Below are 12,086 nucleotides of genomic sequence, written 5' to 3'. Positions count from 1 at the left end.
CACTTAACTTGTACTATCTTGACACCTGGTAGAATGGTTTGAATGAAAGTCGTTTGGTTATAATGTGAACATGGGCTAAAGACATCTGCACAGGCTGAAGAAAGCTCTTGGAGAGCTTTAGAATATTCAGAATTTTTGTTTCTGCTCTTTGGTAAACTATGGGCCAAGACTTAAGTTTCAAGTATTGGTAAGTTCTGGAGATTCAGAAACAATGGAACAATTCCTTCTTTTTCTAAGCAGAATGCAAATATTGCCCCTTAATGGTCAGGGGTTGAATAAGTTAGGTAAAGAAAATGTCTAATGATTGCACCTTGGCTAAGATGAAGGCTAAGTCTCATATACAGGACCACTAAGAATTAGATCTAGTTAAAAAATCTTGTGCTTCTGTGAGTTTAAATTAAGTTTGTTTCTGACAACTTTCTCTCTACCTTTTAAATTTTGTTTCTTTTTCCTCCCACTCTCTTATTCTATTTAGTTTCCTACTATGGTATATGCTAATGAGGGTCAATATGTTATTCCTGTAAAGCAGTACCTGAATTTTAGCAGAGAACTCCTGAAAGAAAAACAAAAAAGGCTTGGGGGAAAGAACCTTGGGAAAAAGGCATAGTGGTAGGATATTAGGCACTCTGATAGGTGATGAGGTTAATGATTTGGGGGAATTCTTGCATTATATGGACAGCATACTTCAAGTATGTTGCTAATCATCTATGATGCACTTCCTAGAAACACATGGTTTGAAAACAACTGTTGAATTCAATTGCAGTTATTTTAAACATCACTCCTGGGAGGTTACTAAACATTTTTTTTTGTTTTTAAATAAATAGCTGTATCAAATTAATTTTCAAACTATCTGGCTTAGTTGAATTTTACCTTCATTCTTCCTAAATTCTATGACAAAATCTTGTGAGCAATTCTGTGGGCAGTACTGGTTCTTTAGTAGACAGGAAGAACAATCCTTGATATTTTTATGGTGATGATGATTTGCTTTCTTTGTTCCTGCCTGAGAAAGTAATAACACTCTTACTTTTGTTTTTTACTCTATGACTAATTTAAACCATTTGCTCAGTGTGGAAGATTTATGAGCCCACCATCTGCCAGTTGGTTTTATTTTATTTTATTTTTTTACACATCATTGACAATAAAATTACATCAAGACACAGGATCATGGCAGGATAAAGTCACCTCCCATGAACTCATAGTTTTTTTTTCCTTTTCCAATTTAACAAACATCAGCAATAAAAATATTTAAATTGAATTTTTTGTACATATTTTAATATAGTAATTAGCACACATTATTTTTGCTGATATAGAGAATAAAAACTCTGATGGTGGAGACATTTTCATTATTGTCTGTTACGTGCCTTAAACACAGTAGGGTCCTTATTTAATGCTTGTTAATAAATGTTAAACATTAAGTACCCAATATGTACAAAGACATGCAGAGGATATAAAAATAGATATGCATAGGGCTTGCTAATCTACAAGTGTTGGTTTGTTATCCTGTGCTTATTATAGTGAGATACTTGGTTTTATAGGGAAAAGCCCCCTAACATTTATTGGGATTCATAATAGTCTCTGTAGATTTACCTCAGAACTAATTCATAGTGTGTATGAACCTTGCTTCTAAGAAAAGTGAGGAAATACAAGTCATCTTTTTTATGATCATTAAAGTTGTTGGTTTTGGCCATCCAGTCCACCTGGAGATGAAGTCATGACTACTAAGTATTTTGCTTGTTGAGTCTGGAAAAGCACCATAGAATGTTAGCATTGGAAAAGACCCTAAGATCATATCATCCAACCCCTTCATCTTACTGATGAGGCAACCCCCATCCACACTTTTGGAAAAGAAAATAATATCAGGCTTTTGGGGACAAGAGGCCCAGAATTCTTGTGCTTTGGATTTCAACTCTGTTGGCACCTTTACTTCAATACTGCCAGGATCTATGACTTCATCAACCTAGAGGCTACTCCGCTATTACAGACCTCAGCTCTTTTGCCCCATGAAAGATGATCTCATGAGTAGCTTTGGCTCAAAAGGCCAACCTTTGATAGCCAACCTTCTAGTGATGTGAAGTTGTTTGTAACAATCTGTTTGCATGCAACTATCAAAATTTCACTTGGTGGTATTGAATTAAAAAAAGGCTTTTCATTTAGTCCTGAGCACAGTTCCCTGCACAGAGCAGAACCTTAATAAATACTTGTTGACTTTGCTAGGTGGTATAATGGAAATAGTCCTACACTTGGCATCAAGGAGATCTTAGTATGAATTTACTCCAAATGCTTATTTAATTTGCCACCTTGAGCAAGTGTCTCTATTAGACTCAGCTTCCCCATCTATAAAATGGAGAGAATATCAACATCTATCTCACAGAGCTAATGGGAGGACAAAATGTGGTAATAGAAAATAATAGTAAAAATAGGGAAAACACTTCACAAACTTTAAAGTTCTTCAGAAAGAATTGCTATTAGCATTATTATAATTCTATAAAATTATTATTGCCTTACATGAGTGTCATTTATTATTTTTATTATTTTGCTTTTCCTAGGTATTTACTACATGATATATTATCCTCAAAGTTGTAAGGTAAATAAAGCAGGTATTATTATGGGTATTGATGAATAATCAGGCACAGAGGGATTAAATACTTTGTTGAAAAGTCACATAGTTAATGATGGATCACCACAAGGGTTCTTTCTATGGGACATTCCTGACTTTATAGAAAATTCCTTAATTATACTTCTTAGTTTGTTACCTCTCTCCTCATATTTCACTGGTTTTCAAGCAGAAATAAAAAAAAAATCAATATCCAGATTTCTGGGCTTCCTCTTTTCAGATAGGCCTGCGGTTTAGCATCAGGAAGAGAATTCTCTAAGGATTTAGTTGCTTTGACTCCAGAGTCCCTTTTATTTATACATATATAAGAGAATGATGTTTCTATTTCCCACCATAGCTAGTAATCATGAATATTTGTTTTCACCGGATTTAGCTATCTCCAAATAGACATGGCCCAAGAAAGCTATGGTAATTATAATAGCAAGGAAAACTATTTTCCTACATTTAACCATAAAAATGAAAATTTATGACATTTATTTGAAAAGTTAAGAATATAATCTAGTTCACATAGGGGCCATGTCCCTCTCCACATTTTCTAAAGTCTAAAATACTTTAAAAGTAACTGGTAAATGTTTCCTCAGTGACATCTAGTTGACTGCATGTTTTTGTTCAGTTTTTCATGATGATGCATGAATCCATGCCATTTGGCTGCTAAGAGACAACCCAGAGTGGGATTAAGATGGCCTAGTAAGGTTCTGTTTAGAAACACAGATCATGTATATGCATATCTGCTGAGCTTTAGTGTCATCCTGGAAAGCTAGAGGAGAAAGTATGTAACTTAAATGGTCTGTTGCAGTATAAATCAAGACCAAGTGATTGCTAAAGAAGGAAGGAAGGAGAGGGATGGAAGGAACAGAGAGATGAAGAAGGGAAAAGAAAAGAAAAGAAGGCAGGAAAGAAGGGAAAGAGGAGAGAAAAAAGAGAGAAAGAAGATAAAGATGGATAGAGGAAATGAGAGAAGGAAGGAGTGAGAAAGAAGAAAAAGAAAAGAGAAAAGGAAAGAGAAAGGTCAGAGAGAAGAGAAGGTAGGAAAAGAGGAAAGAAAAAAGGGAAGGAAAGGAGAAAGAAAAAAGGGAGGAAGGGAGAGATGGAATAAAGAAGAGGAGAGAGAAAAAAGAAAGGAAAGGAAAAGAATGAAGAGGAGGAAACAGACAAAGAGAAAGGGAAGAAGGGAGGAAAGAAGAAATGAAAAAAGGGAGAAGAGAGGAAAGAGGAAAGAAACAAGGAAGGAAAGAAAGAAAAATCCAAATTGCTTATATTCAAGAAATAGAGAAATTAGATAAAGATCCTCTGGGTACAAGCTGAAAACCTTTTTTTAGCAAAGTTCCAACAATATGCACTTAGGTTTTTCCATCTCTGATTTTTCTCTTGATTAATAAGCAAGCCAGCCAGGGGCGAGGATGGCAAAAGATCATAGAACTGGGAATTGGAGGGGATTATAGATGTCACATAATCTACCCCATCATTTTACATATAAGTAAACTGAGTCTCAGAGAATTTAAATGACATGCTCCAGATCACAGAGCAGAGCCTAGGTTTGAATTCTTGTTCCTTGGCTCCAATTCTAATATACTTTTCTCTACTCCATTCTGACTCCAATGCCAGCTGGCTCCAGAAAAGTATTTTTTTTTTCACAGATTAATCCTCATTATTTACTGGATTATGATTGAAAGACTGAGCTCAATTTAAAGTTTTCATATGGGTAGTCCATCTATTGAACTTTTTAAAAGCAGCTGTGCCTGAGAGGAACTTTAGAGAAGACTTGTCTGCAATTACTTTGGAAGCAAAAAACCTACTTTGAAGGGAACCCTTCAGGTATAAATGCTTGAAAGGATCTTGTTCCTGGTAGCATACGTTGCAGTACTTTGAGGGAAGGTTAAATACACATTTACAAGGACTAAAGAGATGGAGTAAGGTATGCTTATCCTTGAAAAATAACTAAGAAAATTTCTGGAAATTGAGTCAAAGAAGTTATTTCAAAAACCATCAATCAAAATTAGTGCAAATAACATCTCAAAATACCAATTATTAATCATATTTTTGAAAATTAAAGCATTAAAACAACACTGAGTTCAGCTCTTTCTTTCTCTTTTTCCTTCCATGGCTACAGGAGTTTATGTGCAGTCTTAGATTTCTAAAGCAGATGGTCCTTTGAGTAACACGACTTCACCATTCCTGTTACTTCTTTTGTTTCCTCTGCCTTCATTCATATGGGAATTTCATGTTGCTCTCTAGTTTCCCTTTGGTCCAGCCTTTCTGACCATACCAGGAAGGCAGTAAGCAAAGCTTCTCACTTGTGAGGTTAACCCTTCCTCCAAATTATTTTGAGGGAAAAACTAAATTAATTCATAGTTATTTTAAAACCAACACAGTTAAAAATGGTGTGTATATATAAAAATATGTTTTTGGCAAGGAGACATTCCTGATGTCCCACAAATCAGGCTGACTTTGCCTATGCTGGTCTTGTTTGTCCATCGTTCTTAATGACATCACAAGGTAATGACAACTTGGCATAGCTCTGCTGTGCTTATTGAACTCAACCTTTTCTCTGTCATGTTGACACTGCCCCTTTTCAGACTTGTTCTTCACTAGGATAAATGTCTGGAATGGAAATTTCTTAACCTGTGACCCATTAATATTTTGTTAACTATATATCAATATAATTGGTTTCCTTTCTCAACCTATATATTTATGTTTAAGCATTTAAAACCATTAGCCTGCAAAGGCATCCATTAGCTTTATCATACTGCCAAAAGGGTCCATGACATTAAAAAGTTAGAACTTCTGAAAGAAATATTCTTTTTCTGTCTTTGTCTCTTTTTCTCCTTTCTTTCTTTTTCTTTTTTCTTTCTTTTTTCCTTCTTTCTTTTCTTCCTTCCTTTTTTCATTTTTCCTTCCTTTCTCCCTCTCTCTCTTCCTTTTTCCTTCCTTCCTTTCTTTTTTCATCCCTCTTTCCTTCCTTCCTCCAAGTGAAGAGACTCAGAACAGTACAACTCTATCAAGATAAAGTCTAAGAGAGGTGCCTGATGCTTTAAGAGATCCTTTGAGTTGACTAGAAGCACTCAGCAAGTCTTTGTCAGAAGTGGGATTTGAACACAAATTTTTATCACTCCATTTCCCATCACTCCTCTCCCATAACCAACATATTATTGTACAGCCAGGATGAAATACCATATTTTCTCTTACCTCAATGCCTTCTTTGTTTAAGGCATACTCATCAAAATTCAAAATGGCAATCTTGATTGTCCTCGGAGGGGGTAAGACAGTCAGACCAATGTTAATAGCATTACTGCGCTTCGAGTCCAAAACAATGATTTCTTGTCGTTTTCCATCTGCAGCAGTTTTCTTAGTGAGAAAGTAAAGGAAAAATTCAAGATTAATTCATAATTTTTGGTGCTGTGTGCCTTTCATCAAGGAACTGTTAAAAATAAGCCTTTCAACTTACTACTCATTTAGGGAGGAAAACCAAGGGCTCAAAGCCAGGACAGGGAAGGCCTGGCAACTGACCAGTATGAAGAGATCAAGGAGTCAGTGTGGAAAGCAGGCCAAGCATGGGTCAGGCAATGGAACTTTGCAAGTCAGACATATTACAAAATCAAATTGATTTTCCTTTAATGGGGGAGAGGGACAATTGTGGTATTTGCTAAGAAAAGGGCAAAATTTATATTTCCAAAGCCATACTAAATACAAAACTAAAACCTTCAAGGGTTCCCATGATGGGTATTAAGAAAAGTGCTAACATTTGTTTTATTTGGTTCCAGCTTTTCAGGGGATTCACATTTTTGTTTGTTAGTTTGTAATGCAACTGAGGTTAAATGATTTACCAGCTAACTTGTCTGAGGTTGGATTTGAACTCAGAACTTCCTGACTATACTATCCATCCACTGCACCATACAGCTGCTCCCAGGGGACTCACATTTAAGAGGTACATAGCAGTATATGCTTTGAGATTTTGAACATCTGGCTTAACAAAGCAGACTTTCAGGATGAAAGCTAGTATGAAACAGAGATAGAGAGGAAGGGAAAGAAAAGGAGTGCGAATGCAAAAGATCTTTACTTAAGAGTAAAGGGCAGCCATTATGGTGTAATGGTAGAGAGCTGACCTCAGAGTCAGACAGACCTAGATTAAAATTCCACCTCAGAGAGATAATGAGATAGCAAGGCAAGGGATTCTCTATCAGCAGGTTCTGAGGTGATTCTTCACCAGTGAAATCACAGGTCTGGTCCACAACAGACAAAATCTCCTTCAACTGATTCTGCACTTTAGAACTAACAGTGTTTTCTTCACATAACCCAAGAAAGGAGGTAATACAAATATGATCATTTGCATTTTACAGACATGGAAATAGACACATGTGACTTGCTTAGAGTCATATATCTACCAAAAGGCAGAGCCAGAAGTGGAACCCACTTTGCTCTATATCATAACCTCTCTAATTTTTTGTTGATTTGTTTTTAGAGGGTTAAAACAAAGAGTTTTCAGGAAGCCTATAGAGAATAGTTTATGCAGGTAAGCAATACAATGGCCATAGGCTATCTAAAAGACATGAGTTAAAATCCAAACTCATATACTTGATAGGCTTGCAAACCTGGGCAAGTCATTTAACCTATATATGCCTCAGTTTTCTCATCTGTAAAATGGGGTGACAGAGAAGGAGAAGGAAATATGTGCTAAGAATTAAGAGTACCAAAAGCTCAAAAATAACAAATCAAATCACTAAATAGTGAACTGATCATTAAAAACATTTTTTTTAATAAAAAAAATTCCCCAGATGAGAAGAGAGAATTCCACAGTATGTGGCAGGTGAGATATATATTAGAAAATAAGTAAATTAAAAATGAATTTTAGGAATTGGCACCTTGCAATGAACGCCAGAGCCCATAATAAATGGATCTTTAGATGAAAATAAATGGCTCATCTTTGGATGGTGATTCCAAAGAGCAACAAGGGACTTCTTACTTCATTATTATGGTATAGGATGATGGTTTGTTCTCCAAGGAGATCATTTAGAACTCAAAGTGATTTTAGAAGCCATCAAGTATATAATCTGCTCATTTTACAGTTAAAAAAGCTGAGGTATAGAGAGGTAAAAGGATTTGCCCAGTGCTATACAGCTAGTTACTGTCTGAAGCAAGATATAAATTCAAGTACACCTGATTTTAAATCCAAGTCCCTATCAATTACAATAGATTTTTCTCAACACATGATCTGGGAACTTATGTGATTTGCTTTCAGGGCCTCTGCAAAATTAAGGATATTTTAACTCCTACTGTGCTAAATTAATAAATAAAAATATATGTATGTATATATAAGTGCACATGTGTGCATGCAGGAATATGTGTACACATGGATGCATATGTATATGTATAAGTATGTACACATGTGTATATACATATGCAATACACATGCCTCAAGAAAGAGAGAGAGAAAAAGGCAGAGAGAGTTAGTTCTTTGGGGTATTCAATACTCTTTTTTAGTATTCAATTCTTTAATCTGCATTATGCAGCACCATAGACTTGAAACCCAAACAGCAGAAAGAAAATTTTTTTGCAATCTTGAATAAGAGAAATGTTAAAGATGAGAAATTCCTCTTAGTTTTTTATAGGTTGGAGGTACTAGATTAAACAATGACCAAAGCAAAGGATTCTAAGAAAACAGATGTGGCCAAATCACGAGAATGGACATGCTTGGGCTATATCTCAAAACTTTTGTGTTTGCTGTCATGATGGATAATCAGGGCTTTCCATACAATATTAATTAGTGCCAATAGCAAATATCATGGGTTTTGGAGTCCCTAATGTTTTTAAAAAGTTAGTTCAAACATGACCTTCTGCCTGAATAAGTAAAATGTAGGACATTTTCAGTAGTATGTTGAATTGAATTGAATTGAAGCCAACTCTGGAGTTTCCTGTAATAATCTAGGTTAAATCTCATTAATTCTCTGAGACTCAATTTCTTCCCTTGTAAAATAGTGCTAATACTTAATCTTCATCAGATAGTTATGAGGAAAGCACTCTATAAACCCTAATGTGTTAATAAAGAGAACATGGGAGATCAGCAGTTCCGTTGCTACTCATGTGTCCCTTTGATTGATTAGGGATTATGCCAAAGGGTACTGGTCCCTAAGTAAAGAGACTCCCTTGAAAGAGACTGGATGTCATCTTTCCTTTCTTCTTATATTCCTCAAAGTGGATGGCTCTTTACCACTTATTTAGATGTTATCCATTTAAATCCCCCCAAAACCACAAATTTAGTAACTCTTTAGTCTGAAAACTTGGGTTAAAATCCCAGTTTTTCCACTTAATAGGGATAGAATTATGAGCAAATCATTTAAGCATCTGAGTCCCTGAAACCCTGAAGGTTAAGTGACTTGTTAAGGAATGAGGAACCAGTATGTAATGGAGGAAGGACCTGAATGTTAGGCATCCTGACTGATCATCATCTGGCCTCTCATAATTAACTCTGTAGAACACAATATGATCAGAAGAGTGACTGAATTGGTGATGTCCTCTGTTGTAGGAAATTCCCTCTACCAATTCAGGTCAGCACCTTCTTTGCTGTCTTAGAGAGTTGCCTAGAGCCAGGAGAGGCAAAATCACCTATTCTGGGTCATGAAGCCAGTGTGTGTGACCTTCTGTTCTCTATAAACCCCACTGCCTCTATATAGCAGAATAATAGAGAAAGAGCAAGATGTAAAAACAAGTTTTATTCAATATTATATAAAATAATGTTTTATATAATTCATAAGTCAAATCCTAGTTTACCATTGTTGAGAATAGCTTGCTGTTTTTATTCTTTAAGAGACAAGAGAAAAATCTATAAAACACTGTTGGAACAAAATTCCTCTGTGCATCCAGCTGTTCTCTCTCTGTGTGTGTTTCTATCTCACACACATATATGTATATGTATATATATATGTACAGATATACATACATAACATATGTATGGGTATATACATATATAATTTTTTTAGAGGGGCAAGACAATGGGATTGAATGATTTGCTCAGGATCACATAGCTAGTAAGTGTCTGAATCTGGATTTGAACTCAGATCTTCCTGATTCCAGGATCAGTGCTCTATACATTGTGCTACCTAGCTATCTGTTATTCACAGCATTAAGGGATTCTGCCACCAAGAATTCATGTTAAATGACTTATCAGGTGATTTCTGCTTGTCATATAACTGGGATATCGGTTCTAACTGTAATATTATCAGAATCAGACAGCCCTCAACCCAGACCCAGTAATACACAATTTCTTCTCATCTGAATCTTGGCTGCTTCCATGAGGTTTGTCTCCTCTGAGACATGGAACAAGTCAGTAGCATCAATCAAACTCAGAATTCTAAACTATACTTTTGTCCAGTGGTAAAGATGCAAAATAATGAAAGCCAGTATATTGTTTATATTTTTTCTGTTAAAAAATGTTAGAGGGGAGAGTGGCTTTTGAGATTTTCTGCTTGAAGCCTCTCATTTTCCAAATGGGGAAACTGAGGTTTTGCTTATGATCCCAGAGCATTTCCCAGATCTCCAGATCCTTCCTCACTCGGCCCTGGATTCTTTCCACTAGTTTTCCACATTAGCTTGTTTTGAAGTAAACTTATATTTTTGCTCTCTTTTTTCCTCTCTGTGACTTCTCTTTCTCTCTCCCCTCTAATATCTAAGTTTTCAAAACAAGAAGCAATATGTAGATCCATGTTCCACAACCCACTCAGACAGAAAATTACAAGACATATCTTTGTTTTCTTATCAGTTCTAATTAAGTCATCACCATAATCTTTAATATGGAAAATCAGCTTCCTTCTCTACTTGGATGGGGAATGGTAGGGAGGGGGATAATGCTTTCATGATTATAATCATATCCCCATGACTCTCTCTTGGTGTAAGTTTTCTGTCCTAAATTACAAATGACTCCCCTGTGTTATATGCTGCCACGTGAAGTCTATTTCATTTTATTTTTGTACACTTTATTGTGTTTAATAAAAAACTTCTTGGGAGCCAGAATTAGGAAGTGGCTGTTTATAGCTGTGTTTTATGGAAATTCACAGTTAAGGATTAGAAACAGAAGTAAAATTGGTCACATCTGTATCAAGTAACACAAGCCAAAAGAAAATGGAGTGAAGCCTTTAGGATAACTTTTCCCCACTTTAATACATATTAATTTTAAATAAAGTTCATTCAATTTTAATTTCATCTTTACTTTCCATGCCCTAATTAGCACCTACCCACCTTGGCTACACCAAAAAAGTAGTGAGCTGTGTTTTTATTTTTAGTTGTGGAACATCTTGTAATGAATTTCATTAAATTGATCTACATGTTTTCTTAATCTTATATTTCTATTCTACAGCTGAGATATGGAATATAAAGGCATGGAGTTATAGTGGTAGAAGAGATCTTAGAATTCAAGTAATCAGACTCCTATCTAAAGCTTGGATCTGCTATATATTGATGAGCTTGTCTTTATTGGAAATATAATTTTAACTCAGAAACTTTTAAAGGTACATTAAGTACTGATAACTCTTTTCCTGATTTGTCCTACTAAAAGTCATGTCATAATAAGAGTAAGAATGCAGAGTATTAAATGGGCCACATACTCAGGGTTTCCTAGGGAAGTCATTTAGTCATGCTTCTTCTTTAAAAACAAAACAAAACAGTTTTATGTTTCCTCATTGCCAAATGGTTACTTTTTTCTCCTTTTCCCTACCCTCTGCCAAAGTTAGCTTTTTCCAAGGAACTCTGATTGGTGATTAGCAATCCCATTTTTCACTAGTTAAACTATTTCTCCCCTTAGCCCTACCAATGGAAATATAATCATGTACAGTTAAATAAATGGACACAATAGAAAAACACTATATGGGTGACACCTGTGTAAATTAATTCAGTGGGTTAATGAGGCCAAAGTTTTTAATTTGATCTCAGTAATAATTAATTCATTTTAACAGCCAAAATATTTTCTATAGTCACAGATATATTTTATCCCTAGTCAGTTATCTTTTAAATGGAGGTATTTAGAATTGGGTGAAAAAATGTGGATGCCTTGTCACTGCTTTTAGACAAATTTGAATCACCGTGACGTGATCATGGGTCACTGGCATCATCTTTTCATGAATTACTTGATGTATAAAACAAAAATTATATCTTTAATCACCTGAATGTGCAAGTTTTTGATAGGAATTTTTCTTCATCATATCCCAGAAGCCTCCACTAAATTCCTGCTCTGATACTTCATGGTGGCGTGGAGGTGAAAACAGAACCTCAACAACTAGACCACAGAGGGAAAACTTTGGCAGCTTTTGTCAGGCCAGAAAGGCTTCAAATATAGCCCCAGTGAAAGAGCATGTTTGCTGTCAAAGAATGGCCATCACTAGTTAGCTGACATGTATCTCCTGAATTCTTTGGTCATTGGCAACCATCCAGCCAACAAGGCTTTCTAGACAAGTGATAGACAGTGTATCTGCTGAAGGAGATTCCC

General features: G+C 35.5%; 1 protein-coding gene across 1 annotated transcript in view; it reads right to left on the bottom strand.

Annotated features, from left to right (window-relative positions):
- Positions 1-12,086, bottom strand: part of FHOD3 (formin homology 2 domain containing 3) — a 630,786-nt gene that overhangs the window by 56,913 nt on the left and 561,787 nt on the right. Inside the window, 1 exon segment of the mRNA XM_074279229.1 lies at positions 5,801-5,959. Within this exon segment, the coding sequence (XP_074135330.1) occupies positions 5,801-5,959 (159 nt within the window).

Source organism: Sminthopsis crassicaudata, chromosome 1 (genome assembly GCF_048593235.1).
Source record: "Sminthopsis crassicaudata isolate SCR6 chromosome 1, ASM4859323v1, whole genome shotgun sequence".
Lineage (NCBI taxonomy): Eukaryota > Metazoa > Chordata > Mammalia > Dasyuromorphia > Dasyuridae > Sminthopsis > Sminthopsis crassicaudata.
Note: the sequence above shows the minus strand (reverse complement) of the source record. Positions and strands in the feature narration are given on the sequence as shown.